Raw genomic sequence first — 27,074 nt, forward strand, 5'->3', positions numbered from 1 at the left:
GGCAGTCGGTGATGATGTGGCCTGATGACGTGGATTACTGATGTGTCAATGCTGACGTGGGCTGCTGACGTGGTAGATAAGGTTTGCCACATGGCTGGTCCTTGACCAAGCCCTGGTGTGGTGACCCTGAGGATAAGGTTGGTGATAAGGCCATGTGTCAAAAGGAGGGCCACCGGAATCTTCCAGATTTTGACGGAATCTTTCAAATTCTGTCATCTTCTCCGTCGATGGAGGCTGCCCGTTAGGTCTCACGACTCCAAAGTCGATCGTGATGTCACGTCTACATGGAGCTCACTGCCGCTCCATTGGCTGTGTGGCCCAATGGAGGAGTGTCCTGTTGGAGGAGTCCATCGGTGCTGCAAGTCACGACTATTGTCTCGTGGTGCTATGAGCCTTAGAGGCTTTGGTCATTGCCCGTGTTGGAGGTCACGGTGGGAGGATGGAGCCCGAACGTTGCTTGGCGCTATAGATGGCTGGCGGCTAGCTTTGTTGAAGCTGTAGATGGCATTGGCGCAACTGACAGACGCCCTGCTCCTTCGGCAAGCCAGTGCCCCGAAATGCAATACACTATCATACGTGAGCTGGTGGAGCCTATGGCAGTCGATCGTCGGAGATGGTGCAGGGAGCTGCTGAAGGTAGTTCGGTGCTGAGATAGGCTCCGTGTTGAAGTAGTTGCTGCATTGGCTATGGCGGTTGAGTACTGGAGATCGTTGGCTGGCAGCACTTTTGGAAGAATTACTCGAAGCCTTATCTACTGCACGTCGATGTAGGTCGATTGCTGGAGGAGCAGATCATCTCAGCTTGCTAGACGGAGAAGCTGGAGCATCACCTTTGCTCCGTTTGACTACGAAGGAGAGCAGACGGTCATGGGAGAGGCTTCTGTAGATCTTGGAGGCTCGTAGAGGAGCCGCTATGAAGCCTCAATGGTTTACTTTACTACTTGATTTTCATCAACAATTACATCACGTATTGTTGGGTCTATTTTCTCAAAGTGAAATTTGAAGTCTTTTTCTAATTTTAAGAATTCAAAGCCACGGTAAAGAATTGAACAAGCAGAAGGATCAAAGTCATGATATTAGACAAAGGAGGTGAATACATGTCTTCAGCATTCATGAAATTTTGCAAAAGTAATGGCAATCGAAGGAAATTCACACATTCAAATACTCCTCAACAAAATGCAATAGCTGAAAGGAAGAATGGGAACTTTTACACACATTACTAGAGGAATGCTCAGTGAAAGCATCTTTCGAATCAAGGTGGCAGAAGCAATTGCCACTGCAAACTGCTTGCTTGATCGGCTTTCAATCGAACCAATTCAAGGTATGACACCTTATGAAGCATTCACTAGATACAAGCCACACATTGAGCATCTCTGCATATTTGGTTGCATAGCATGTCCTCACATACATCATGATTATCACATAAAGATGGATGGCAAGTCACATAAATGTTTCATGGTTAGCTAAACTAAAGAAAGCAAAGCATACAAGTTGTATGATCCCATCAACCAAAAATTAATAATCTCCAGAGATGTAATCTTTGATGAAGAATCGGAATGGAAAATATCACATACGCAGGATACGGTCACACCAATTACTTTGTATCCTATAGAGAAGGTCGATGAAGAAGAGCAAGAATTGCCACAGAATCGACCAAAAGAGCAACAACTCGGATAGTCTACTCGAGAAAAGAGACCACCCGCAAGATTATTATATGCTAGAAAAGGCAAAGCAATTCAAATTGAAATTATCAATCATATATTCTCTTATGACTACCATCATGGCTCTACAGAAGAGCCAATGTACTTTGAGGATGCAATTGACAAATCAAAATCGCAAAGTGCTATGAATGAAGAAATGGAAGCTTTATACAAAAACAACACTTGGGATTTATGTGACCTTCCACAAGGAAATAAGGCCATTGCAAACAACTAGATTTATAAAGTGAAGTATAATCCAGATGGCAGCATTGAAAGATACAAAGTGAGACTAGTTGGAAAAGGTTTTGCACAACAATATGGTCAAGACAATGATGAGACTTATGCTCCAATAGCAAATATGGATTCCATAATATTTTTTATATCACTATTCACACTCAGTAGATGTAATGTGTACCAGCCAGATGTCAAAATGGCTTCTCTCAATGGTTACCCAGATGAGAATTCTACATGCAGCAACAATTAGCAGGGTATGTTGAACTAGAAAAAGAGCATCAAGTTTGCCATCTCAAGAAAAGTCTCTACTGTACCAACTTCTAGGTGCTTGATGTAAGCCTTAGAATTGACAAGTAGTTTGCTAATCTAGGATACATAAAGCCTAATGCACATCATACTCTCTACTACAAAGTTCAAGGGGAAGACATTACTATTGCACTTTTCCATGTAGAAGATCTAATTGTAAGAGCTTCATCAAGAAGTTGAAACAAGACTTATTTACAGAGTTCGATATGAAATACCTTGGACTTATGCATTATTATTTTGGTACTGAGTCCTAAAGAGACTCAAACAGCACTTTCATAAGTGAGCAAAAATATGTGGATAGTCTCCTAAAGAAGTTTCATATGGCAGATTGCAAGATTACAGCCACTCCCATGGAGTAGAGTTTGAAACACACAAAAGATCTAGAAAATCCTACAGTCAATGACAAGTACTATTAGCAGCTCACTGGATCGCCTATGTATCTGACTATCGCGAGGCCAAATATTTGTTATACAGTAAGCTCACTTGTACAGTTTATAGCAAATCCAAAAAAATATCACTGGAATGTAGCCAAGAGAGTCTTGAGATACATTAGAGGTACAAGACATTTTGGAATAGAATACAAAGGAAATTCATCTAAGGTTGGATGGCTACTATGATAGTGATGATCTAGGAGATCATGAGACTAGAAGATCCACACACATAATATGCATTTTTCCTTGGTCAAGGTGCTATATCCTGGTTTTCAAACAAGCAGCCAATTGTTTTTGTCTTCAAGCAATCACAATAGGTGCATGTGAGGCTATATGCCTCAGAAGACTATTGTCAAAAATAAATTAATTTGACGAGACAAAGCCAACAACAATATATTGTGATAATCAATTGGCTCAAGCATTAACCAAGAATCTAGTATATCACTTCTAGACAAAGCACATTGACGTCAGAGAGCACTTCATCAGAGAAAGAGTGTTAGTTGGTGACATCACATTACAACATTGAGTGTTATTTGGTGAGATCACATGGCAACATTGTGACAACAAAGAGAATGTTGCAGATATCTTTACCAAACCATTGGGAAAGAGCTTTTCGAGAAACACCGACAAGTCCCTAGTTTGACACAAAGGAAGGACATTCCATTAAAGGGGTGTGATGGAATGTAATGTTCAGTCCTTCTTCCATTCTCCATAATCATCATCTGAGGAAAGGCCTACTTCATGATGTTGATCTTGAGAGAAGCTCTTGAGGATTCATCTCTACATCCGGTGATCATATGTGCATAGCACTAACACACAAGATTGCTAAAACGCACAAGGGTTGGAAACTCTAACACTAACCCTAAAGGGGTTTACTGCCAATGGGGTCCTAGCCTAGTGGTTAAGGTGGGTGGGTGGGTGTGTGCGTGAGTTCAACCCCTAGCAACGCCTTGGAGGCACTACAATACCCCCCCAAAAAAAAACTAAATGGGTTTGTTAAATGTTCATTTTTTCAACTAATACTAGTGTACAATTAGTCATTTGTGATTTGCTCTCTAGCAGTACCCTCTCTCCTTATCTCGCTCTTCTCCTCTCTCTATATATATTTGTTCAAGAGGGGAACCAATAAATAATATATATGCTTAGTAGCTATTGCACTTGAATGATTTTTAGACAATGGATATTATTGGATTGTTATTATTGCATCTTTTTTTATATCTTTACTAAATTGAAGATGTTATCTTAATGTGTGGAGTAAATTATGATTTGGAGTGTGGACTCTTGAAGTTGCATTGTTTTTTAATTTTGGATATGTTAATTTAACTAGGTATCTTTGGTACATTGACATTGCCTTTGTACGTACTTAGCTTGTTATAAAACATTTTCATTTGGAACTAGGCTCTTCTAACTTAGGATAATTTTTTCTTTTGTGGCCTTTTTCTTAGATGCTATTGGGTCTACATATAGTCATTCTTAGGTCACGTGAGTACAACAGCTAATCACACGAAACCTCAATTTGTTTTTAAAGAACTTAACAAGGAAGATCCCTAGGATAGTTGGGCATCTCTTAGCCATCCTTGAAACTAGACAGCAATAATAATAGCCCCTAGCAAGCCACGATGATTAACCTATCAACTATCAGGTAGCCCAAATGATTGAGCTACTAGCTGTCAGATAGCCATGTCTAGAGGGATCCAACCCTCTCCTATAAAATAGCCCCTCTCCCACTTGATGCCCATCACTTGGTGGTGTTCTTTAAGCCACTACCCACAACCGCATAGCCTACCACCAAGCTTCCAATTATACGTTGGCTTAGACTTGTACGTGGGACTAGTCATTACACTATCGCTCTTGGGTTGCTAAATTTTTCAATGACCAGTCGCCTCTCTTTTAAAGAACTACCACTATTGCAAGTTTAAGGGTGGCAATCTTGTTGTGTCTAGCACTTTAATGAGTGAGCTTATGTATTTATCAAACTATGTAGTTCAACTATATGATAATTGTTAGTAGCCAAACCACCATTTCTATGCAATTTCATATAGAGCAACATCACCAATGTAGATCTGCAATACTATGCTATAATCATGTTCAATGTCAAGGCAACGCTACAAATCTTTATTAATGTTAAATGTCAAGGCGACGCTACAAATCTTTATTAATGATTATTAATGATTTAGAGTATGGAGTCTCAAAATCGCTGTGTTTTTCAATTTCAGATAAATGTTAATTTAACTTGGTGCCTTTGTGACTACTTAGCTTATTATAAATTATAGCATTTTCACTATGCAATAGTTTCTTCTTACTTAGTAGAATATTTCTTCTCTCTTTCATATTGGATCTTACTATTACATGTTGTCAGGTCTACGTACATTTATGTAAGGATAATGCTTGCTTGATGTCTCCAGTTAAAGCTTCGAACAACTGTATTTAACTTTCGAGCAACTTTTACAAATATGATGATGGAATTTCATATAGTGTGTCATTATCTTACTCGCCCTTGACTTGGCAATCTCTTTCAATTTATCTACACACTACTTCCTTGCTATATAGAGGAGATGCCACAAAGCAAGGATAATGCTTGCTTGATGTCTCTAGTTAAAGCTTCGAACAATTGTATTCAACTTTTGTGCAACTTTTACAAATATGCTAATGGAATTTCATAATTATAGTATTCTTCCTTGCTATATAGAGGAGATGGCACAAGTAATGTGCATGGAGATATGCTATGACAAACGATGAGTACATACATAAGAGTGAGGTTATGTTGTTAATAAATGAGGTACTTCAACTATATGTTATTCATTATAGCCAAACCATTTCTATGCACAATCATCTCATGAGGACATAGAACACTCACCAAAGTAGACTTGCAATATCAAGCTATAATCATTTTCAATATCGAGGTGACGTCAAATCTTTATTAATGACGAGTACACACATAAGAGAGATTATGCTTTTATCAAACAATGTACTTCAAGTATATATTAGTTGTTAGTAGTCGAGCCATTTCTATGCAAGTTCATGTCATGAGGATATAGAACACCAATGTAGACTTGCAATAAGAGGTTCAATGTTGAGGTTACACAACAAACCTTATTAATGATTACATACACAGAGTGAGCTTATGTATTTATCAAACTATGTAGTTCAACTATATGATAATTGTTAGTAGCCAAACCACCAGTTCTATGCAATTTCATATAGAGCAACATCACCGATGTAGACCTGCAATACTATGCTATAATCATGTTCAATGTCAAGGCAATGCTACAAATCTTTATTAATGATTACATACATACATAGTCAAGTTCTGTCTTAACCAAAAGAGGTACTTCAACTATATGATAGCTGTTAGGAGCCAAATCATTTCTATGCAAATTCATATCATGGAAATATACAACCCTACCATCAATCCACTTGCAATATTATGCTATAATCCTATTCAATGTTGAGGTGACCTGCTTGGCCACATCTTCAATTGATTTCTCTTCATGCTTCCGGTCAACATGATCCACAAAGTGCTTCCCTTGGTTTTATAAACCTTGCACCAATTGCACTACCATTGTTTGCATCCTACACTACTACCTCGTTTCCTTGCAATCAACCATTTCTCTTTCTTGCCCCAAGAATCTCATAATGCCTTCTCCATCAATGCAAGTTGAAGATGAAGTTAGTAAGCATGAAACTTTGTGAATCAAACTCTCCTATCGTAGAGGCTAAGCTAGTCGAAGAAGATTCCATCTTCATAAATTCTCACCAAGTCAAAACTTGTTTCAATACCACTTCAAAAGAATATGTAACTAAATCCAACTACTAATGAATTTGAGAAACACAAGCATCAACTAGAACAGTCAATTACCCCCCACATGCGCACGCACACATGACCTTATGTATTTAAACTTTAAGTGATGATCTTGTTGAAGCCATACTGCCATAACACATCGTGGGAGAGTATATAGTGACAATACTTAAAAGATCATGCAATTATCCTAGCTGGAGATTTCAATGCCCGAACAAGATTAAGGCAAGCTATGGTCCTGCCATCTCTCAATTCCTTTTACAAACAAACTAAATAACAAAATTCCAATGCCAAGTGGAAACAAGATCCTTGCTCAACAAGGCACGTCACAATTACAACTTGTTAAGGTCATCTTTCAGCCTATCAACACACCCTTCTATGCATGTATGTGGACTTGTAGCCCTTCACTAACCAATCAAAGACTATCACTAACTTAAACAGGCTCCAACATAAAGCAATCAAACTTTTAATCCAAATATGTACTTGAATGGTTAGTTGTAGTGAAGGGTAGTAAACATCTTCAAGAAGATCACTGAAAAAAGTTAAGGGTGACAATGCAAGAAAATAACTCCAACTTTGATAACGTGGTGTATGAAAAAATCCCTCTTGCCGCTGTGTTACCTGTTTTGGCCTCCATCATTATTACACAAGGGCCAAATATAATACCTCAGTGTTCATCTCCTTCAATTCATATTTACATACTGATATAAATATGACTGTACACAATGTACAAAGAATATTCTCAGTGCCGTGGCTCAACCTTGGATTTCCCCTCAAAGAATTCCCCAATCATTCCTTCCAGATCTTCAGCTGTGAACCTTATGTATTTATGAGGATTTTTACCACTCTCCATCAAAGACCTACAGCATTACAGACGAAGCATTAGGAATCATCAACAAATAAGGCATATTAATCGAGATGCATGCAGAATTATATGGCAATCTATTGTAAGGTCACTGTACCCAAAACGCTTCAAGAAGGACCGATAAGCTGGTAAAAGCACTTCTGCGACAAGCAGACGAACAGACTCCCGCAGCTCAAGGTCCGGCACAAACCACTGAGATTGCCTCTGATGCAACTCCTCAAATTGCAAGTTGAAAGTCTTAAATCTGGTTACAGAGAAATGATTCACCTTAACATGTTAAATCTCAACTTACAGGAGTCTCACCAAACTGTGAGAATTATCTGTTGTTAAAAAGATAATGCAAAAAGAAAAAGCAAATGTTCACCCAAGAAGGGATGCACATGAAATCCAGAACTAAGATACATTGGATTGCAAAATTAGCTAGGTTTGGGCTGTGAGAATAGTTAGCTCATATTGGTGTGTTGGATGGGCTCGTGTGTATGCGAAATAGAACTCATAAAAGCTCAGAATCTTCATCTATTATAAGGTCATGGGTTTTCTTCAACCGGCAACAGAGTCTCAGAGTCGTCGCCATCATCTCTGAGGCAGTGACTGGCTTCAAGGAATTGCTGGAGCATTCTGCAGATAAGTGAAGCGGTATGTATTGGTTCAGGTGGTATGAGACAGACGACTTGTGGGTGGCTAATATCTTGCAGGGACAGTTGTGCTGCGTTTGAAGACGTAGGTTCAGTTCTACGGGGTGGCAGAGTCTGTGGGAAAGGCTCTGTTAAAACAGCAGCTAGTCGTGATTGTCCAAAGGAAGCAGTTCCGTATGGCTGCTGTAGGCAGTTTAGTTTGTGAGCATGGATATATTGAGGAGGTCGTGAAGCTCCTGGTTGCGCCATCAACCTTACGAGGATGCCATACTTTATCATGGGCACTGGCTGGATACGATTCTGAGGGTAATCTGACAGAGGTAGAAGACCGGATGTGATTTGTAATTACATGAAGGCATCCGCATGCTAGCTCGTGGTTGCAGACCAATTTAGTTCACGAAGCTTGTAGGCTGTTCCAGTTGCGTCAGTAATTCATGAGAGTGGCTGATCGCAGTATTTTTTGTTTCGTCTCACTATTGTTTGGAATTTGGGAGACCTTTGTTAACTCCTGTGGATCCATGGGAGTTTCCGGTTTGTTTTAGTCAAGCTGTGGGTGTGCATAGAGGAGGGCATCCAATTCTTCTACGCCAACCTTTTTGCAGAGTCGCTGATGATGACGGGATAGTAGAGGCAGCTTTGTTCAATTTGAGAGGTCGTAGAAGACCAGTAGAGAAAGCGTTGCACCATTATTTTGTGAAGGTGGTTGATCGTAACTTGTAGAACTTGCTCACTTCAAAGGTTCTTGATCGTTTAAGGAGGTTCCCTGCAGCCTGTTATTGTTTGCAGTAGTTGATAGTGGGAACTAATCCTGTGATACCCGGGATGACCAATTTGATAGAGAAGGGAGATGCCATTTTGTTTTGGGGCTGTTGATTTGAGCTCGTGGAGTTTGAACGTCAAAGTTGCTCATGGGCTTTGCCTTAGTTTATGGAAGGCATGCTTGGTGAAACAACTCAGTTGTTCATGAGGAGTAAGGCTCTTGTAAAGAAGTTACAAAAGCAAATGGGTAGCTGGTTGTAAGCGTAAGCAAGGTCCAAGGTTCCATCCGAGTTCCAAGGCATCCAGTCGATATTATTGGCAAGCAAGGTTCTATCTAATCCTACAGGGGGTTCTATCTACGAGTTCATGGTTGCTTGAAGGTTGTGATCTCTATGCATTTCATTGTTGTATTTTCTACAATTATTGGTGCCTATCAATATATAATATTTTATGGTGTTTCCCAGTTATGGTGTTTTGAGTTCATCTTAGGATTGTGTTTCCTCTCGGTGTGTTTGCAAACGTGACTGTTCATCCAGCTACAAAGGCATTTCAGTGTAGCTCTGCCAGTCTCATCAGCGGCCACGTAACAAACTCTTTTAGGGTTCATATGAATGCTCTTGCTTTGACTCTAGCATTGACTTTGCCTCTACAAACACTTGCACAGGGCTTCTCCTATCATTACTAAAAATTGGAAATGGGGCATGAAAGTGGCTGGCCTATGTGTTGTTGAAAATGAGGTTTTGACATGTGCCATAACTTATTCCCCTTGACTAGGGCATGGAAGCCGTTGGCTTATGTTTCCTTGTCAACAAGGTTTGATATGTGCAATTCCTTCTTCCCTTGGGCCCAAATAAATATATTATGTTTTTCTCATCCCAACAGACAGGTCTCCAGAAAACAGCCACAAACAATGGAAATAAGTCAAGATAAAGGAAAACCTTTATGGCTGCTTGTTACCCTTCACCAACACATAGCAAGGAGTCTAAAAATAATATTCTCATTCACTTGGATAGGAATGTACCCAAATAGTCAAGGACAGAGATAACTGACGTAACCTAGGGTATGTATTTGCATGCCAGGATGGCAAGGTTATGGATTTCATTCCATCAGTATATTCAAGGTTTGTACCCCCAATTCAATCTGATAATTATAAGATCTTGATGGGCTCATGCACAATACAAGCATTGATATCTCCAGCCTGAAAGCTTGATCCTGCCCTTGAATAGGCTCTTGCCATAAAAGAAGCCCTAAAAGAAACCTCAGCCAAGAGGTTGCTGATGGTACACAGCACTAACATTACTATGAATTTCAAAAAGTTAAAGGTCTTTGAAAGTGATGCAGTTCCAAGCCAGCTCGACAAAGTGCAGAAAGTTTGACCACAGGAAGCGATCCAAAGTTTGCACATTTCCTATGGAGAAGAGATGCCGTGTGCTCGAGCCATAGCAAGAACCCAGTATACCACACAGCCTCAAAAGAGGCATACACCAAACTGTTGAAGAATAGGAGAGAATGAATCACTCAAACCTCCACCCAAGATCTCTCCAACTCTTCCACACACTCAACTCAGATAGATGATCACAGATGCAATAAACACTCACTCAGAGATAACTTAAACGGAGAGAGAGAGATTATATTCATCCACCGGAAGGTGGGCAGAAACTGGCTCCAAGGGAGCAATACAAAACTCAGCGAAGTGCTGGGGAAAAACTGATGGAACTCTCTCTCACAAACTGAACCAGCTCTGAGTGCACAGCACAGCCTTGGAAGGAGGCTCTCAGTCTTGCACTGGATGCTGGAATGACTGAAGGAGTGGGCCTTTTATAGGCACTGCCCAGGCCCTTTGGGTTGACCGACCAGCAGGGTCGGTACCCTGTCTGGTGGCCGCCCAGATGGCCCTGGAAATCCGACCAGGGTTGGCCATGGTTGGGCCGACTTGGCCTGCCACAGGCCCCTATATAAGGGTGCCCTGTGCAGCCATTCTGTGCAGCTGCAGGCGCCTCCAAGTGAGGCCCAAGGCCCCCCTGTTTCCCTGCTGTTGCAGGCAGCAACCAGCCCGTGTGCTGGTTGCCTATGATGCCAGCCTGAGTCTCTCTCTTTCCCAGCCCTCCTACCTCTCACTGCCCCTTGTCCCCTCAAATCGGGGGCTCACAGGTGGGCACAGTGAGTTTCTAACACCCCCCCTCAATGTCACAACTGTGGGCCAATCCCCATGCGTTTGATGAGGTGCTCCATCTGTTCTTGAGGGAGTGATTTCGTGAAGAGGTCGGACATGTTGTCAGCGGTCGAGCAGTAGATAAGCTCGATCACGTCGTCGATGATGAGCTCTAGAACAAAGTGGTAATGAACTTCAATGTGCTTGGTCCGCGCACGGTACACTGGATTCTTTGCAATGGCTATGCAACTCTGATTGTCGCACATTAGCACTGTTGTGTCCTCCTGACACACATCCATGTCCTCCAGAATCCACCTCAACCACAGTGTCTCACAAGCTACTGTACACGCGGCTCTGTACTCTGCCTCTGTAGATGAAAGGGCCACTGTGGGTTGCTTCTTACTCAGCCAAGAGATGGCACCAGATGCAAGTAAGAAACAATACCCTGTTGTCGATCTTCTAGTGTCAGCATCACCCGCCCAATCACTGTCACAGAACCTGCCTAGTTCGATGCCTTTGGTGTAGGTGATCCCATAGGTGCAAGTACCCTTTAGATACCTCAGCACCGGTAAACCTGCATCCCAATGACTCTTCCTGGGAGAAGCAAAGAACTGGCATGATAGCCCAACTGCATAACAAATATTAGGTCGAGTATTGGTAAGGTAAAGCAAACTTCCTACCAATCGTCGGTACAAGGGAGTATCGACCGGCTGAGATGTGTCGTGAACACTTAGCTTGAGTCCGACCTCCATGGGAGTCACTGCTGTCCTGCAATCCTCCATCTGAAATCTCTTCAGAAGTTCTCTGCAATATTTCTCCTGCGAAATGAAGATCCTGTCTTTGGCTTGCTTTACTTCAATCCCAAGTAATGTAATAACCCAAGGTCAGTCATCTCAAACTCAAACATGAGTAGCTCCTTGACCTGTGAAATCTTCTTGACATGATCACCTGTCAAGATAAGATCATCAACATAGAGGATGAGTACCAATCGCAATCCCTTCTCAATGAACAAGTAAAGGTTTGCCTCAGAAGGACTCCGACTTAGCCCTATCTTCTCAAAGAATACATCAATCCTTTGGTACCAAGCTCTGGGGGCCTGTTTCAGCCCGTATAACGCCTTCTTCAACCTGCAGACCTTTAATGGGGACCCTGGATCTTGAAAGCCCGGTGGCTGCTCCATGTATACCTCCTCCAGGGTTCCATTAAGGAATGCGGACTTTACCTCCATTTGAAAAATAGGCCACTGGAATTGGGCAGCAAGGGCAATCACTGTCCGGATAGTAACCATGCGGGCTGTGGGAGCAAAAGTTTCATCAAAATCCATGCCTTCAGTTTGAGCAAAACCTTTGACCACTAACCTTGCTTTATTCGTATCCAAGCTACTGTCTGATTTGTATTTAAGTTTGTATACCCACTTAGTGCCGATGACTTTCCGTCGCGGGGACCTGGCCACTAAGTCCCAGGTATTGTTCTTCAGGATAGCATCCATCTCTGCCTGCATAGCAGCCTGCCATTCTGGATGGTCCTTCGCCTCCTCGAAGGTCCTTGGCTCGTCAAGCTGAGCCACCAACGCAAAATTCACGGATGGGATCTTTTGAAGACGTTGGGACCGACACAATCCGAAACTGCTACTCTCAAGTAATTCGATGACCCGAGACTCTTCCAATGTCATTGGGGCAACCTTTTCTGCTTCTCTGTGGGAGGAGGAACTAGAACTTCTTCTGGAACATCCTGCTCTTCCTAAGTATATTGTGGAACATCAGCTTCTAATTTTGCCACCTCTTGGATGGTCAACCTGGAGCAGGGTGGGTTCGGGGGTTAAACAATCTCCTCCTCCTCAATCTGAGGCTCCTCCTGGGGTTCAGGTTCCTTTTCCTCGAAGACAACATCCTGACTGATAAGGATTTGCTTCTTTACTAGGTCGAAGAGTCGATAGGCCTTGGATTCTTCGATATACCCAACAAAGATACATTTTCTGCTCTGCGAATCAAGCTTGATCTTGTCTTCCTTGTGCACATGCACCCATGCGTTAGAACCAAAAATGCGAAGATGAGTGATAGAGGGCTTCTTACCATAAAATGCCTCACATGGAGTCTTGTCCTTGACGGCCTTCGTCTTTGGTCCTGTTGAGAATGTGTACAGCTATATTGATAGCTTCACTCCAATAGGCTTTAGAAAGGTTCCTCCCTCGGAGCATAGCAAGTTCTGTCTCTGTGGTGGTTCTATGCTTCCTCTTGGCTACCCCGTTTTGCTGAGAAGTATGTGCTGTGGTGAGTTGTCGCTTGATCCCATGCTTGCGACAAAATGTGTTGAACTCATTTGAGGTAAATTCTCCCCCCCTCTCTGTGCGGAATGTCTTGACATCCTCCCCTGTCTCCTTTTCAACTTTGGCCTTCCAGTCCTTGAACTTCTCGAAAGCCTGAGACTTTTTAGCCAAACAATATACCCAAGTCATTCTACAGAAATCATCCACAAAGAGGAGTGAGTACCTGGATCCTGCCCACGATGCTATAAACATTGGGCCACAAATGTCGGCGTGAACCAACTCAAGTGGTTTGCTGGCCCGAAACGAGGCCTCTTGTGGGAACTTATCCCTGTGCTGCTTGCCTTCTAGACAAGCCCTATAGACATCATCCTTTGGTGGAAGTCCATCCACCATCTTTGACTTTGACATTTCAGCCAAGATTCCATAGCTAACATGACCGAAGCGCTCATGCCAAAGTTTGGACTTTCTGTAGTCTTCATGAACCAACATTGCACTGAGACAGTACAATCCCTTCTCTTCAACTCCAAAAATTGGGAATACATGAAGAAGGAAGATGACTGGAGAAGGAGGAAGGACGAGCAATGGGTGTAGAGGCTTCTGAACGCTGATCCATCTCGGTGAATAGCAAACTGAAAAAACTGAAGCATAAAAGATGTACTGACCTCCCGTGCTAGCCTGAGCTGAAAACAGAATCGCCTTTCTGCCAAGGGACTCCTTCCTTCAGAGAGTGCTTTGATGAAGAAGAGTTGAGAGCCTATGGCTCTGATACCATGTTGAAGAATAGGAGGGAATGAATCACTCAAACCTCCACCCAAGATCTCTCCAACTCTTCCACACACTCAACTTAGATAGATGATCACAGATGCAATAAACACTCACTCAGAGATAACTTAAACGGAGAGAGAGAAAGAGTATATTCATCCACCGGAAGGTGGGCAGAAACTAGCTCCAAGGGAGCAATACAAAACTCAGCGAAGTGCTGGGGAAAAACTGATGGAACTCTCTCTCACAAACTGAACCAGCTCTGAGCGCACAGCACAGCCTTGGAAAGAGGCTTTCAGTCTTGCACTGGATGCTGGAATGACTGAAGGAGTGGGCCTTTTATAGGCACTGCCCAGGCCCTTTGGGTTGACCGACCAGTAGGGTCGGTACCCTGTCTGGTGGCTGACCAGATGGTCCTGAAAATCCGACCAGGGTTGGCCCTGGTCGGTGGCCCTGGTTGGGCCGACTTGGCCTGCCACAGGCTCCTATATAAGGGTGCCCTGTGCAGCCAGTCTGTGCAGCTGCAGGCGCCCCCAAGTGAGGCCCAAGGCCCCCCTGTTTCCCTGCTGTTGCAGGCAGCAACCAGCCCGTGTGCTGGTTGCCTATGATGCCAGCCTGAGTCTCTCTCTTTCCCAGCCCTCCTACCTCTCACTGCCCCTTGTCCCCTCAAATCGGGGGCTCACAGGTGGGCACAGTGAGTTTCTAACACAAACCATATCTGAAACCTATTAACTGTGATGTGGCATGCTCACATGGCATACTGATGCACAACAATAGCTTTAGCATATGCGACGTCTCAGCTTGACAGACCTCAGAATGAAAAAATGATGCATTTATCAATAAGGCTTGCCAAGCAATTCTACGAGACCATTCCATTGTGATATCCTTCGAAAAGTAGCATAATGTACCTTGTTCCATTATGTTTATTTACACTGATCACCTAGCATCCCAATCGGTATTTTCCTCCTTTCACAGATGTAAATGGAAATTATAACAGCTCACTATGTAATATCACAAACTCATGAGAAATACATCTTTCGGTAACATTATTCATCCATATGATGGAAACTAACCTTTCTTTCAACAAAGCCCTAGAGACACCAGTGCTCATGGTACCATCATTACCTAAACCACCACTTCCAGAAGAAGTCAATCCTTGAACACTAAGGCTTTGAAGAACCTGGCAAGCATAACCATTTGTAATTAGAGACATCCCTAAATAACACACATTGATTATCTTTACAAGCACAAAAATAAATAAGCCTTTTGTGTAATTGAAAAATACTTAGTGAGCCGAAAAGAGGTACAGAAAAATCTCTGTAGAAATTTCACCCTCCAGAAGAACTTCAAACCAAAAGGACACTCGCCATACATTTTACAATCAGGAACCTATATTGCGATTGACCCAACCACAGAATCATCTTCTGCAGATACAAATTTCTTACCTTGTTCCAGGCAACACGTCTATAATTCTGTGCATGTTGCTGCACAATACGACGATGTCTCTGCACCCAGTCCTCTCCTAGCATCTCTTTAGCCTCTGACCTGACTTGATTATATATGTTAAACTCAAGCCACACATAAAGAAACAGACTTGCCCATGGAAACTTAAAGAGTTACATGGGCAAGCTTAAAAGAATAATGATGAAGAAATGACAACAGAAACTATGCATAGATCAAGTAAAATAGCATGGAGGCTAAAATACCTTCGGACAGATTTGACCATGTAATGTATATTATTCATCAGAAAAATGTGTGCTAAAGCAGGGTCCTTGTATTGCTTGGCCTTCCCCTCCAGATTTGTCTGGAGTGCTGACATTATCCTCATGGTGGCAGCCGCCAACTGAGACTTCGATGGCTCCATAGTCTCATCCTCACCAAACACCTGCCTCAATGTGGATTGGTAGCTGCATAACCAAAAAAATGAGAGCACTTAGCATCTTTCCCAAATCCAAACGTTACACTGATCATCAATGGAAAGTCTCTGTTACTGCTGTAAGACATCTGCAACCCATATGCACAAACTAAAGTACAGCTATCTCAACTGAATAGAGTTCATCGTATCCACACTTTGCCATTAGGCTATCGTGACAATTGCAGACTAGGCTGAAAGTTTGACAAGAATTGTATAGGAAAATCAAGCTCCTACAGTTAAGAGTGAGCAAGAAGCTCTACACCCCTCAAGTCTCTGCAAATTCTTCACATGGATCCTGTGGAATACAGGAATTTCTATTCCTGAAGGAAACAGGAAGAATTGCATAATTATAACAGGGGAAGTGTTTTGCTAGATTAAAGCCACGAAACGAAAGTGATATTCTTTATCCCCAGTTGAGCATTCCAGTACAGCTTAGCCATACACTATAGAGAATAGATCAAGTGGAGGATACAGCCCCCCCCACACAAATCCCAAAATATCCAGCAATCTCTAAAGATTATAAAATAATGCCACAGAAAGATTCATTTTTTGTTTTGTAGGGAGTAATAATTTCAAATACAGCTTAGCAAAACTTGTTTTGTAGGAAGCTTGAACCAAACGCTAGGAGCCCAGGAAAGTTAAATATCACTAAACTGAATAAAGGCAGGATTCTAAACATGACCAAACAAGGACCTTAACCCCATAAACTAACAAGAGTAAAATGGATCTTCCAAAGTAGGGATGACAGAATGCCTATCCAAAGGAGCCAATCAAGGACTGAAGAGGACTCACTATTGACTATGAATACCAAAGACAAAATAAGACCCAAACTATAGGATCTGCTCAAGCCATTATTTTGTAAAAGGAAACCTGCTCATGTCCACCCTGAACTGCAGCGTGTCCCCTTTTGTTAAATAGGCAGCGCTAATAACATGGATTCTAATGCAAGAGCTCTCAAAGAACTATTACCCACAAACCCAATAATTTATGTTCCACAAACAGCAATCAGCATCACATATCATTCCAAGGGCAGAAAAACTTACTCAAATAAAAACTTAACGTAATTGATGACGTAGCTGGTCAAAGGATGCACTGTGCCATCTTGTACAGGAGTCTTAGTAGCATCTTTCTCAACGGCATCCCCAAAATCACCAAAAGTCTCTTCAGCAGTCTGAGATAATCTGTGTGTCAAGCCTACTGCTGCTTCACAAATCTGTGCCGATGCATTTCCTCCAAAAACAATCTCAATCTGTGAAAGCAACAAACTCAATTTGATAGCATATTCGCAGTAGCACGAAAGTCATAAACCGATGGGGGAAAAACTGTAGACAAACACTGATGGCATAAGGTATACTATGCAGCTAGGTCTATGCCAGAAGCCATTGTGAGACACAGATTGACCACCCACAAGAATTGAAGCCAAATATTTAAACTGATGAAAGAAAGCCAGAATTATACGCAGTTATCAGTTCAGGTTGAACATCAAGGCTATAAAGCAAAAAACGTGAGCAACTACAACAAACTGTCCTTTTTAAGGTGGCATGTAGAAAACAAAACTAGATCTTATCCATTTAGGCCACTAATAACAAACGACTGGAATCACCTCATGACCACAAAACAGGAGGCAAAACTAGAAAAAAAAGCACAACTTGAACGAATATATAAGGATTGTGCAATTGCTGACATCAGCATAATCCAAAGTAAGGCTGACATCGGCATAATCCAAAGTAAGGCGCAATTAAAATTTGCTCGATTGAAAACATGTAGCTGCTAGATGCCCTTTAGGCTTTAATGTACTAAGAAGATCAGTGCCTACCTCAGGAATGAGCTCTCGCATTGTCTCAAACATGTCAAGCAGCACAAAAAGCTTCTCAGGTGACTTTTTGCTCTTTGCAGTAGCCTCTCCAAAGCTCAATAACATGGTCACACTATTACTAGTAACATCAGCAAAGCAGTTCTCTTTATAGGGTTCCAGCTCATGGAATACTTGATCGCAAATCTTGCGCTCTCCTGAAAATAATAGCTTGACCTGTCCCCAATACAGCACAAGCACATTGTGAATCAAGAACTAGCAAAAAATTAAGTGTCTCACTTTATTCAAAACAACTTGAGCTGTCAACAATTTGGCATATCACAAACTCTCCTAGTAAGAGTCAATTCAGAAACAAACTTCAAGGAACTTAAGGGCTTACCGCTATTCGCATGAAATGAATCCAGTTCGTGATCTTTCCCTCCAAAACTTCCCACTGCATCTTGTGTACGTCTTCTCTGCTGAGTTTCTCAACCCCAAGTTTGCGCAGGCTCTGTTCCAACACAGATGCCCTGACATCCCTGCATCCAGTCATAAAGATTAACAATGCCGACTCTGTAGAAGCAGTTTGCAAAAGGCAAACAATCAAGCAGCTAATTGTGAACATTCGATTTTACCTCAGTCCGGTCAGTTCTAGAGGGGGTGAAACTATAAAAGGCCCACTCACTCCCGATTCTCATCATCAGTAACAGCTTCACCTTCTAGCCTCAGCCTTCAGCAATAGCCTCACCAACAGCTACTCTTGCAGGCCCCTCAGCCTCTCAATTACTCACCATAGAGGGTCAACCAGCTGGCTGACCTCCTGGGTCAGGCCTATAAAAGACTCCCTACCCCCTCACTCTCAGTGACAGGACCTGCAGCTGCTCCTCACCTCCTCCATCCTTTGCTCCCCTCCTGCTCCAGATCTGGCTATTAAGCCTGCCCCTAACTCATTCTCTGCCTCCTCTGCTCCAGATCTAGCCCTACACCTCCAGCTGCTGCTCCAGATCTGCTCCTGAGTGGTTGCCAGCGAGCTTCCATTTCTCTTCATCATCTTCGTCATCATCGAGCTACACGGAGGACTGCGTTTCGCTCCCTCTGCTGCTATCTTTTCTACCATTTCTCTACATGGAACCATCTTTCTGATTCGCCTCAGCCACGGTCCTTGAGACACGACGGCTTGAGGTTCTTGTATTCAGTTTTTCATATTACCGACAGGCACTATGTTTTCTTCAGTTGTGTCTAAGTATCGTCTATTTTTTATCGCTCCACTGCAAACCCTAACGTTTCTCTATAGCATATGCATCTACATCCTACAGTTCAATGCAATAGACTATGGAAGGTTACAGATGGTAAATTTCCAAAGCCCCAACCAATGGAGATAGGTGCCACAGCGGTGCCTCCAAATTCTTCACGATGACTGTCAACTTCCACAAGAGATATTAGGTCCATCAAGCCTTCCTTCCCCAAAGTTTGGGATGGGTAGCATTTTTTCTGCCATATTGCATTCCTTTCTTGCAGAAAATAGGAGAGCTTTAAACTACGAATTTAATGTTATCCCAAAACAGCAAAGCGAAGTTACCTTTCTTGGTCCAAGGCATGTGGATCTGTGGGTCTTCTTCCCCTCAGTTTACCTCTAAAACTAGCCCCTACTAACTGAATATGATTTTCACCTCCATTACATAGTTCAACAAGACTACCGACATCCAGTATTGAATTAAGCCCCTCTTCAGAACAAGTAACAGTCTACACTCCCACGTGCATTAGAATTGGAGAAATAAATTGGGCTTGTATCCTTCTTAAATTTTTGGGTGTTGGGCTCTGTTTACAGTCCACAGTGGACTGCCATACGTGATTCTGGGCTGTTTTGGGTAGTCATATCATGCACTGGAATGACCAGTTTTTGGGCTGGTATACCCTGGCTATAGCCAGACGTTATAGGCAGGCAATGGCCCACAATAGACCCAACTAGGGGTCTGCAGAGAAGGCGCCTACAGCTCACCCAGTCTGTTGAGGTGTGCAGCACCCACTACCCGGAAGGAAAAGGAGGAAGCGGGGGAAGGGGGGGGGGCGGAGGCAGCCGCTCGTCCTCACTATATTAAGAGACCTTTGGGCTACCTACCCCTCACTTCCACATAAGCCTAACCCAGGATGTAGATGAGAGGAGTACAGCAGAAGGTAGACTCAGTTTGCAGCGACATAGGGTGTAGTAGCTAGCAGCACCTGGCTGCCTTCTGATCTACATCTTTGTACTGTCCACACTCATATAGCAATACAATATATTTAAGCGTACGTCTTTATTCCATTGTGCAATTGTTTCTCTAGATTGAGCATAGTGAGAGATCCTTTTCCCATCCATTTCCGTTGCCGTTACAAGGGTTAGCTTGATCTTTCTGCCCTCTTCTCTGACAAATGCACCATGATTAACCTCTAAAAGTACATATGGCTGGATAAAAAGCAGTACTCAAACTGAAATTCCACTGGATGCAAACTAGATAGAACCTGTAGATTTTACAGCACTGTTGATGATGGCCGGCAGTGATCATTCGTTGTGCTAATTCATGAAGCTGAGGGATTATCCTTGGTGGTAGAAGCATTGGCAGAGAAGTGATGCCTTCAGATCCTTTAGTATTCTTACCATCAGCAGGGCTTGGAGGATTAGACTTTCCTGGTGATTCGTCCACAGCAGTCATGCCACCTCCTTGACCTCCAGATGATGCAGTTGAGGGCCTAACTGTGTTTGGTAAGCACTCTAAAAGACGAGCAGGCTCCTGTGGTTTGCTGCAATGCATCTACAAATGTTAATAGCATTCCAAAATAATTATCTTCCATGCTTGTCTTATTCTTGCTGCCTATAAAAAATCTGGACTACACCTGTGTGTGGCCAACAGATCTCTGAACTCTTCCTCCAGCCTCTCCATAGCTTTCGAAAGTAACCCATGCGCATGGTTTAGGGCAGGATCACTGCTTTTGAAACTATTATTATAAGTAAAGAACTCAACATTGCTCCGAAGCTCATCTACTGCTGCTAGGTAGCCACCTAAATCTTCATTAGGACCTTCAATGATTTTTGATTCCACCTGCAAAACGTTCCAACAGTCATGCAGTGCTCAAAATGATGGAGGGAACTATAGGGACAGTGGATACAATCTGGTCTAGATCCTATATGCTATCATGAAACTCCATCCTATGATGAGCCAGACGTTTGCTTGTTCTTGGACTTCCACTTTAAACAACCTGCCTCACATTTACATCTTTAGAAGCTGAAAAGGCCAGACAAAATGCAAAACTTGAAGAGTATCCCACCTTCCGTGAGACATCAAACTGTGTCAAAATCTTTTCAGCAACCTTCAAAGTGTTGTCAATGTTCTCATGTGCCTTCCTTACTGCATGTGTATGCACCTAAGGCCATGCCCAGTTTGTCAAGATAAATGACCATAAGACTTAAAAACAGTACCAATTTCCAAAAAGAAGTTGAGAACTAGCTGTTTTTTGAAATCACTTTTCACTTTGCCATCACTTGCTCATCTTTCAATCCCCCTTTGTTCTTTCTTCAAAGTGTGTCACAATAAAATCATTAGCTATCCCTGCACTAAAATTATAAGATGCTCACAACATGATGCTGCAACAAGTTACATTCCTTCAGATATAACCTTGCCTCTCAAACCCTATCCTTCCCTCGCACCCGTTCAGCTCATCCCTATACAGAAGAAGAATTGCAACCAAAGAGAAAAGATTGAACCAAAGGAAAGTACACGAGTAGATCCAAATTCATGTGACATGTGCACAGGACAAAATCAAGAACACTTGGATTTGGATTATGAACAGCATCAAAGAGCAACCAAACTACTACACCTAAATAGGTCAAAACCTCTCAATACGTGCTCCCACAAAGTCCCCACACCAGCAGCAATCCTGCTGCCTTGGATGCTCAGTGGGATGTTGAATATCGACTCCAAAACTCTGCCTTGCCCTCCTTCAAGCTGCGGTGCTGCTCATGAGCGTCAGTGGCTCTCAGTTGAATGCCTCAGCAAGGGGTTATAAGTGCCCCTATTTATGGGGCAGGTCTGTCCCCTCCAGGCTGGCCGACCAGCCTGCTACATGGTCTACCCACAGCAGATCTGTGGCTTGCTGACTGCCGCATGGACCGACCTGGTCTGTGGGCTCTCAGAGGCCCCAACCACCTGTCCAAACAGGTGGCCAACCACAGGCTATAGATGCCCCAGCCATGCCACTTTTAGGCCCTCCACGCTGGGTCATTGTTGCCCACACATGGGCCCATCTCTTGTGCCCCTTGCTGGCCTGTGTCCACAGCCCATGTGGCTGCTTTCTCTCCACCAGTGCAGATCTACCAGCATATTTGCTGCACTTTACCTGCCCACGTGGCATCTCTACTGCCCACGTGGCAGCCCTCTTCACTGCTGCTACAGTCAGCACCATATGCTGCCCATGTGTCAGCCTTAATACTGTCCACATGGTAGCCCTGATGTTGGGCCATATCCATGATGAAACTGCCCATGTGGCACATAAACCTTGCACACATGGTAGCGTCTCGCTAGGTCCCATCCTACACACGTGTCCTGCCCTTGCTCTCCTCAAACAGGAGCTCACAAGTGGGCAGTGACCCTGCTATTTCAACACTGCCCCCCATCCTTTGCTGCCTCTCAGCTACCTGTCAGTGCTTTTACAACCCCGCCCTTTTACAGCTTTTGCCTTTTGCACCCCTCCACCCCCCCCCCGCTCCCCATCTATTTCTACGTACATCTTATTCTGGACTCCTTTGAGAAGAAGCTAGGAGGCTTTGCCCAATACAAGGTGGTTAATATACGGTGCCCTTTGGTGTGCCCAGAAGAGCTCACATTGCAGCTCGCTCAATCCCCACTGCCATCAAGACCTCACTGTCTCCTCCAGACAAGTCAAAAGGGGCCTTCGCAAACTTGAGGACATAGTACTAGAAGGGTGCATCGTGGGCCTTAAATCTTCCCATAGGTATGTATGAGTGGGAACGTCGAAAGTTATAACAAAATGGTCTTGGTTGAAGGGAAGGTTATAGATTCTATCCTTTCAAGAAAAAAAGGGATTTGTAAGAAAGTTTAAAAATCTCGCAGAAGTCTCACGGCCATAAAGGACTTGAAATACAGCAAGATGAATGCCTTCAAATTGCCTTATTTATCAATAAGCAAGTAGTGGTCATCGATCCTACCTCTTTTTAACAGAGTCATCTAGTGCACTTGGAAATAGTTAACATAGGACTTGCTCAAGGTTTATAGCTGGCCCATCTACATATGGACATTTCAACCTTCGAGGGAAAATGTTGTGCTTGTTTTATTTAGACAAATGCCCATTGGTGTCGTATCCATCTCCTATAGATGGTGTCGCAAGTGTCACGATCTGTGACGTATTCCTTTCTCTATTTCTAGACTTATGGATGGTTTGATGAATGGACACTTGTGGAAGGGTATGCCCTTTCGACGGGACACTTTCTAAGAGGCACAACTCTTGCCCTTTCGACGGGACACTTCCTAATGAGGCACAACCCTTCACAAGAGACATTCTATTGAAGAGACATTTCTATTGTAATATACCCTCTCATCAAGGGTCACACCCTTCACAAGGGGTACACACCTCTTCATGCACATACCCTTTGGAGTACACACCTTTTCATGTGTGACTCTTCACTCTCTATATAAGAGAGGCCCAATTGTATGGATGACACACTACATCTATCCTACAGATATTCAAGCAATACAATTATTCCTTGTTCTCTGCTATCTCAATCTCCTTTCTGTTCCTTAGCACATTTCTAAATATAGTAAATCTAGGATTTCTTACAATGGTATCAGAGCAAAATTCGCTCCTGCCTGTAGGAAATGCCCCCCACCTTCTAGCGCCGATCCGATACATCTCTTCCACTAGAAGGATATTCCGTGCACATTGTGCATGGAAGAGATGGAGAGGATGAGCGTAAAAATTTTAAACGCCTACCCTGCCTAAAGTCATCTATGGCCTCTCCATCTCCCACACATCACAAGTTGATGTGAATGGACACGACAAAAATCGTGTCTTTTCAGGTGCTTGGGCTGTCCCAAAACCAAGGGACACACCTTTTCCACCATGGGACACACCTTTTGGTGACGAGTCGTGACTCCTCACTCACAGGACACACCCCATCGTGGACAAAAGGACATACCTATTCATGCAGGGACACCCCTTTTAACAATAGGAACATACCCCTTCATGAAAAGGTGCACCTATTCCAAGGGTCACACCCCTTCGAATAGGCACACCTTTTAGGCCCCAAGTACCTACAAAAGGGTACCTAGAGGGGTAAAAAGGGAAAAAAAAATAAACCCATCCCCTACCCCTAGGATTACCCTAGCTACCTAGGGTTACCTAAACCCCATTTAATTTTTGGGGCAACTAACCCATTAGGCAGCCCCAACGAAAAGTCGCAGCCTCTTCTTCAACAAAAAAACTGTACGTACGGATTTCCGTACCATCTGCGCCAGCCCGTACAGCCCGCCATCATCCTCGCCGTACAGCCCTGCGCATGCCCTCGCCATACGGCCGTACAGCCTGCACCGTACGGACCAGCCGGTAGCCTGCGTCAGCCCTTGCCCTCGCCGTACAGCCTGCACAAGCCTGCCGTACAGCCTGCGCAAGCCAGCCCCCCCCCCTCCTGCGCAGTCCTTGACCAGGCCTTCACATTCCGTTTGGCCTCGCCAGCCCTTTCCTTTCCTGCGCAGTCCAGCCTGGGCAATGCTCCGCGCCCCGCCATTGACAGCCTGCAGCCCCGTGTTTCGCCATTTTTTGGCCCTGCCAAATCAACACCAGTTGAAGCTCCTCGCGTGATGAAGACAGCCTGTTGACAGCCCGGACCAGACAAGTATCGATCGCTCCTCACAAACCATTGCAACATGGATCTCCGGACAACGATTTGCAGCCTTCTTCTACGCAACAACTTGGCAGATTAAATTATTGCCAGGTGGAGTCTTTCCAATCTGCTTTTAAGGATTCTCTTTAACAAATTACAGCAAATGAAAGAATCCACATTAAAGCATGGAAACCCCTGGTAATTCACCCGGCATTTCAAGGACACCTCAGGCATCAGCTACCACACAATATCGTGTTCAAATTGCACAGCCGGCCCATTTCGGAGCCTACGCATCGTGGATCTTCTGTGTCACGTTCCCTCCTAGTGACTTGGACCACATCCTCTACCTTCTGCGTGAGGCACCTCAGTTACATTACTTCCTCAGCACAGTACAGGTTGTGTTCCACGAGACACGAAGATATCCTGAACCCGATATTCCTCAAGAGTTTGCTGTCCATCTTTGGAGAGAATTTTACCCCTCACCTTCGGCATCTCCCGGGTACTCTCCACCTCCTTCAGCTCCCAGATATCCTCCTCTACAGGGCGTACCTTCTCCAAGTCAGTATTTACACTCTGAAGGCACTCCCTCTCCTGGATATCCTCCTTTTCCGACAGCAGCTCCCTTTCCTTTCTCAGATCCGTGGACTCTGCAACCCACTCCTGTCCTCTCACGAGTAGTAACACCACTTTCGGCATCACCAGTGTTACCTCAGACAGGACCTCCTTTACCAAATTTCCACGGGTGGTTCCATCCTGCCTCGCCTGCCCCCTCCAACATGAGCAACCTCAGGGAGCAGCCCGAATCCTCTTCCAGGAATGGTACAAACTAGAGCGCAAGTTCGCGCTTTTCTCACAGGGATCTCCGATATGTCGCAACGCTCGCGTGAAGCCTCTCTAGAGATCAAAGAATCAAGTCCCAAAAAGACCCCTGAAGTCAACGTACAAGGCGAATCACTATTGCAACTCCAAATATCCCAGCTTCAGGACAGCATCTCCGACTTGGTCCAGAAAGTTCAAAAACTTCAAGATTCTCGAAGTACCACACATACAGAGGATGACGTGACGCAACCACACCTATGCGGATTCATTCCCACCAGAGGTAGAAAACACTGAACTACGTGCCCTCTACCGTTTACTTCAAGCTTCCAAAACTAAAAGACTTGACGTCAAACTTCCGGAAGCCTACACTGGTCAACGCAATCGCCGAACAGTTGACCAATGGCTCGCAAAAATGCGCATGTATTTTGATACTGTTGACCTCACTGAAGGCAAAAAGATCGCCTTGGCAGCCTCCCTCCTCAAGGATACAGCTTTTCTATGGTGGCAAAGATGCTTAAAGGACGGAAAAAGTGTGTTAACATGGGAACGTTGGATGGACAAAAATAGTAGAGCCTAACCCACCTTCACAGCCACACTCATCCACGTTTAAAACACCCGAACAACACTATCACAAGGCCAAAGGAATTCATTCAACATCCTTCTCTCTACACATTTCCAGACACAACTCAGACTCTGGTTACATTCTTCGAGAAGCCACACAACCTCGAAAAGAAAACCAGTGGACTACACAGCCCAACATGATGCTCCTACCACTGAGCTCAAGCTCACAAAGCATACAAAGACATAATGCATCCAATCCCACAATTCATCGGACAACCATCCACAACTTCCTTATAGATTAAAGGAAATCTGACATGCACTACGCTCCCGTATCACAGCTCACCACCCTTGGAGATCTTGATATACTGCCTGGCAAGGCCTCTCTGTTCTCAACACTAGAGTATTGGTGTGCATTCAACAACTAGCTAGCCATAAGCATGTTATTCCATCCTCGTTATTTCTTCCTTTATGAGGACCACCTTTGGCTTCATAGCTCAAACACCTCATGGAGCACATATACGTCCTTCCAAAATCCACCCAGTCGACAAAATGATGATGCCTCTCGCCATGTCCCAAAGCTCTACCTCCGAGCAATGGTCGACCTCCCGACCGGATTACACCTCCTCTCCTCCTTAGTAGAGATCCCCCTCTGCTGCGTACCCTCCACAGCCAAAGGCCTCTTCTTCACCCATATATCCTTCAACCTTCATCTCGAACCATGCAGCCCCTCTTCTTTTCGTGATGATCTCCCTTCCAAAGCTCTCCTTCTGTTGCTCGTCCACGCACATAACCTCCTTTGTCATCAAGCCTCAGCACCCATAGCTTCTTTCCTGTTGGTCCTTTTAACAAGCTCCTCCTTGCTCACGTTTTGCTTTTTTAACCAAACTCCCCTCTATCCTCTTCTGAGAACCTTTCTGTAAGGGCAACGGCCCTCGAGCCAGATCCCTCAACCTCTAGTATGGACAGTCGTCCTCTTCATCAAACCAGTCGCTCCCAGCTAAGGCAACGACTGCCCTTCCGTCACCCCTCCAGTGATCACAGCCAATAACGCAGCTTCCCCTTCCGCTCCTTCTAGCCGTCGCCTTCACCCTTCAGAGCCCCTTCTTCACGTGAAGCTTTTGAACCAGATCCCCAGCTCGCAGAACAAAACGACCCCCATTGCCTCTCTGAGCTCGCATCATCGCGACCACAGTCAGGACTTTACAGGA

The 27,074-nt window shown here is 44.0% G+C and overlaps 1 protein-coding gene across 1 annotated transcript in view; it reads right to left on the minus strand.

Moving 5' to 3' along the window:
• Positions 1-6,993: 6,993 nt before the first annotated feature.
• LOC147904915 (exocyst complex component EXO70A1-like) overlaps positions 6,994-27,074 on the minus strand; it is a 31,317-nt gene continuing 11,236 nt past the window's right edge. Inside the window, exons 2-12 of the mRNA XM_087389133.1 lie at positions 20,919-21,014; positions 20,487-20,692; positions 20,115-20,393; positions 18,016-18,154; positions 17,640-17,852; positions 16,867-17,072; positions 15,615-15,815; positions 15,354-15,453; positions 14,982-15,088; positions 7,432-7,578; positions 6,994-7,329 (exon numbers count right to left, since the gene is read on the minus strand). Coding sequence (XP_087245259.1) covers positions 7,212-7,329; positions 7,432-7,578; positions 14,982-15,088; positions 15,354-15,453; positions 15,615-15,815; positions 16,867-17,072; positions 17,640-17,852; positions 18,016-18,154; positions 20,115-20,393; positions 20,487-20,692; positions 20,919-21,014 — 1,812 coding nt within the window. The 3' untranslated portion in view covers positions 6,994-7,211. The remainder of the gene's footprint in view (positions 7,330-7,431; positions 7,579-14,981; positions 15,089-15,353; positions 15,454-15,614; positions 15,816-16,866; positions 17,073-17,639; positions 17,853-18,015; positions 18,155-20,114; positions 20,394-20,486; positions 20,693-20,918; positions 21,015-27,074) is intronic.

This window comes from Dipteris shenzhenensis, chromosome 2 (genome assembly GCF_047967505.1).
Source record: "Dipteris shenzhenensis isolate YYH24624 ecotype China chromosome 2, Dip_SZ_1.0, whole genome shotgun sequence".
Lineage (NCBI taxonomy): Eukaryota > Viridiplantae > Streptophyta > Polypodiopsida > Gleicheniales > Dipteridaceae > Dipteris > Dipteris shenzhenensis.